Here is a 4,633-nt window from a genome sequence, read left to right on the forward strand (position 1 = left end):
ACAAAAACGCCCTACAAGCTGGCGTGTCCTGCCGCTCAAGTTCCCAAACTAGGAGCTGCAGTGTGCTCAAGCTTGTTTCTCCAGCGTGAATGCGCCTGTGTTCAATAAGTCTGAGGCTCCAGCAAAGGCCTTTCCACATTCCTTACATATATATGGTTTCTATCCAATGTGAATTCTCCTATATACATTAATTATTGAGGTCACAGCAAAGGCCTTCCCACATTCCTTACATATAAAGTTTCTCTCCAGTGTGAATTCTCCTATGTACAGTCAATTGCGAGGATGTAGTAAAGGTGTTTCCACACTCCACACATATATAAGGCTTCTCTCAAGTATGAATTCTCATGTGTATAGTAAGGGAAGAGGACAACGTGAATGCCATTCCACATATCTGACACTGATGAGATTTCTCTCCACTGTGAATTCTGCTATGATTCCGAAGGTACTGAGATTGACAGAAGGCCTTCCCACATACTTTGCAGATATATGGTTTCTCTCCAATGTGAATTCTCCTATGTTCACTAAGTCTTGAGGCTTTAGCAAAGGCCTTCCCACATTCCTTACATATATACGGTTTCTCTCCAGTGTGAATTCTCCTATGTACAGTAAGTCTTGAGGCTTCAGAAAAGGCTTTCCCACATTCCTTACATATATACGGTTTCTCTCCAGTGTGAATTCTCCTATGTACAGTAAGTTTTGAGGCTTTAGCAAAGGCCTTCCCACATTCCTTACACATATATGGTTTCTCTCCAGTGTGAATTCTCCTATGTTCACTAAGACTTGAGCCTTCAGAAAAGGCCTTCCCACATTCCTTACATATATATGGTTTCTCTCCAATGTGAATTCTCCTATGTACAGTAAGTCTTGAGGCTGCAGCAAAGGCCTTTCCACATTCCTTACATATATATGGTTTCTCTCCAGTGTGAATTTTCCTATGTACAGTAAGTTCTGAGGATGTAGCAAAGGACTTCCCACATTCCTTACATACGGTTTCTCTCCAGTGTGAATTCTCCTATGTTCACTAAGTCTTGAGGCTTTAGCAAAGGCCTTCCCACATTCCTTACATATATACGGTTTCTCTCCAGTGTGAATTCTCCTATGTACAGTAAGACTTGAGGCTGCAGCAAAGGCCTTCCCACATTCCTTACATATATACGGTTTCTCTCCAGTGTGAATTCTCTGATGTACAGTAAGTTTTGAGGCTCCAGCAAAGGCCTTCCCACACTCCTGACATATAGAAGTCTTCTTTCCACTATGCGTGTTCTTATGTCTATAAAGAGACAAGGTGTGAATAAAGGCCTTCCCACATGTCTGACATTTATGAGGTTTCTCTCCACTATGAATATTCATATGTCTATTAAGATATGAGGGCTGATTAAAGGCCTTCCCACATGTCTGACATATATAAGGCTTCTCTCCACTATGCGTTTTCATATGTCTATTAAGATCTGAGGGCTGAATAAAGGCCTTCCCACATGTCTGACATTTATGAGATTTCTCTGCTGTATGAATTCTCCTATGTCTAAAAAGATTTGATGATTGATTGAAGGCCTTCCCACATGCTTCACATGCATAAGGTTTCACTCCTGAATTTATATTTATATGGTCATGATGGAGTAACCCTTGACTCACACTTTGTTCTCGGTGCTCACTTTTCCGGGGATGCTGTCCACTGTAGTTTTCTAAGGGAATACCACAGTACTGAGAACATGGGGAGGCTCCGCCACATTCCTTACACTTAGATGGGTTCTGTTCACAGTGACTGTAATTGAGAGTTTGTGGCTGTGAGGGACTCACTATAAACAGTGCTTCTTTCCCTAGTGGCTGCCAGACTGGGGAATTTTGTGACTGTGAACTGAGAACACCACACTCCAAGGAACTTTTTCCAAGGGAGGGCTTCTTCAAAGTGAGGTAGCTCTCGCCATTCTGATCACCCTCAGAAGACATCCCACACGTCTTGGCATCCTCATGGGGTTGAATGCAGGATTGCTCATTAGAGATATTGTCATAGAGTGCAGAATCAGAGATATTCCACTTGGGTTGGTTGCTTCCCTGTAGGAAGAGCAGAGAATGATTCCAATTATTAACTTATTCACCGAGTCTTCCTGTCAAAAAACTGAGCCTTCAGATGTGGTTTCTTTTTTGGGGGGTCACACCTGGTGATGCACAGAGGTTACTCCTGGCTCTGCACTAAGGAGTTACTCCTGGCAGTACTCAGGGGACCATATGGGATGCAGGGAATCGAACCCGGGTTGGCCGCGTGCAAGGCAAATGCCCTAACCGCTGTGCTATTGCTCCAGCCCCAGGTGAGGTTTCTAACATATGCACCACACAAATGTAATTACCTACGTAAGGATTGTCTTATTATAGAATAACTTCGTGTAAATGTAAGTTCGACGCACAAAACTGATGGAAGCAGATTCATAAAATTCTGTGACTTCCCCCCACCTTTAACTTAATGAAGATATATAACTGAAAATAATTCCTTCTATAGAAAACTGATGCATCCATTTCAAGAGAAAATGAAATACAACCACAGTGGGTTTGATTAAAGCTCAGAGTGGAACCTGTGATAAAGGGGTGAAGATAACGCTGCATCCTCACACAGCTGAGACAGCCCAAGTGACTATTGCAAAGCTCTCACCACAAGTGATTGCTTTCAGGATCAACAAAGTTTTTTGTTCTTAATGTTTTGTAGTTTCAATTTATTGGGGGTTGGGTGGGCGGAGGGGCACACCATGCAGTATCTAGGATCAGTTCTGTGTGTCTACGGTGTCTATAAGGAGTGCTGGGTAAGGCTCATCCATCCCTGTGCAAAGCAAGTATATTTCTCACTGCACTATCTCCAGGGCCCACAAATTAGCTTTTTAAATGACTATAACTGTCAAGCAAATGAAAACTCACAGCATTTTTATACATGGTTGATTTCAGCACCTAGTAAAGCTAAGGGTCCTCTACCCCAAGCATCAGGCTTTGGAATTCCTCCCTGCCATTCACAGCCCTCCACCCTAACAATCACATATTTGGTCCACTCCCGCTGGCATAATAATTTATTCCGAATTAAAAATCTTACCAACTCACTCATACTTGCGGACCCCATTCCCAAATCAAAGTGCTGTAATGCCAAATCTTGAATCCGTGGTTTCAGCTCTGAAACTGAACACAACATGCAGTTAAAGCAATTGTCAAAATGTAGCAAAATTATGCCATGTAGTTGGAGTACATCTCTGTGGTATTCAAAGTCCATAAAATCCTACACTAAAGAAAAGATTAGGTTAGTGGAAAACGGTAAGGATCTTTGCAATTCTACACTAGGTTTTGTTTTAGTTTTTGAGCAGACCCGGTGATGTTCGGGGAACCAGGTTATTGAACAGGTCACTTTCAGGCATTGCAAGGCACTCCCTGCTGTACTATCGTTCAGATCCAAACTAGCTCTGTTATGGTCTTACTTATTCGAAAGCCATGGAAGCAACTTACATAGTCGTTCTGGACAGACATACGATGGGAATGAAGAGGATTGTGAGTGCGGCACAGACCCATGGATCCAGGAGCCCAAGGCCCCAGCCTCAGCAGCGTGTTTCATACATGCTCAGGACACCCATACACTGCACAGGGCCTGAGCCAGGAAGGGTTCTCAGACACTCACCTAAACACAAGTCTCTCCTCCCTGACCTCAGGGGTCCTCCTTCCAGCCAGGAGATCACCGCAGGTTTCAACCCAGTGTGCCCTGCCACAACAGAGACAGAGGCATGGATAAGTGACAAGGAAAAGGTGACAGGTAAATCCCCGTGTTTCCTGATATAAAGGCATGAACACAATGTCCATTTCCAAAATGCCACATATTTCTAGTTATTCGAGAGGTAAGACCCAAGAAAATACCACAAATACAATAGACCAGGCCTTGTGTATGGCTGAAAGGGTGTTGATCAGCACAGTATGTTGTTGGTTTTTGTCTTGTTTGGGGTCTAACCTGGCAATGCTCAAGGACGACTCCTGACTCTGTATTCTGAAATCAGCACTGCTGGTGCTTGTGGATGACATGGGATGCCGGGGATTTAACCCAGGTGCATTGCTTGCAAGAAAATCACTTTCCTAACCATACTGTCTGTCTAGGCCTAACACCACATGGAGTTTCCTGAGCCCCTAATGAACTCATCAAGAATTTCAGTAAAACTAAGTGCTTAATAAATCTGGAAATGGCCAAAGGTGGCAAGAGACCCTTATTTTTTTAATCTAAAAATGTATCCATAAAGAGAGCACAGCAGGAGTTTCTCACAGCCAATCCAGTTGCAATACCCGACATCCCCTAGGGTCCCTCACGCCAGCCAGGAGTGATCCCTGAGTGCAGAGTCCAGGAGCAAAGCCTGAGTCCTGCTGAAGTCTCACAAGAACCATTAGAAGTATCTCCAAGCACTGAAATACGGCAGTGTCAGATGAGTTGAGAGAAGAGATATCAAAGCTCCAGTGGTGGGAGAGATAGTACAGCACATAGGACAGAAGTGCTGCACACACCTGTGGGTTTGATCACAGGCAGCCCATAAGGTCTTGGAGCAAGGCCAGATGTGGATCCTGAATACACAGGCAGGAATAATCCCTAATCACAATCACAATCACAATCACAACCATCCTGTTA

The 4,633-nt window shown here is 43.8% G+C and overlaps 1 protein-coding gene across 1 annotated transcript; it reads right to left on the reverse strand.

The window, feature by feature from the left end:
- Positions 1-412: 412 nt before the first annotated feature.
- On the reverse strand, positions 413-1,407 carry LOC130022498 (zinc finger protein 675-like; the record flags this gene model as incomplete). The annotated part of the gene is made up of 2 exons (XM_056113268.1): positions 413-913; positions 985-1,407. Coding segments are annotated over 2 exons (924 nt in total), but the record flags the coding sequence as incomplete, so codon positions are not given.
- Between the last annotated feature and the right edge of the window lie 3,226 nt (positions 1,408-4,633).

Source organism: Sorex fumeus, unplaced genomic scaffold, assembly GCF_029834395.1.
Source record: "Sorex fumeus unplaced genomic scaffold, SorFum_2.1 ptg000019l, whole genome shotgun sequence".
Lineage (NCBI taxonomy): Eukaryota > Metazoa > Chordata > Mammalia > Eulipotyphla > Soricidae > Sorex > Sorex fumeus.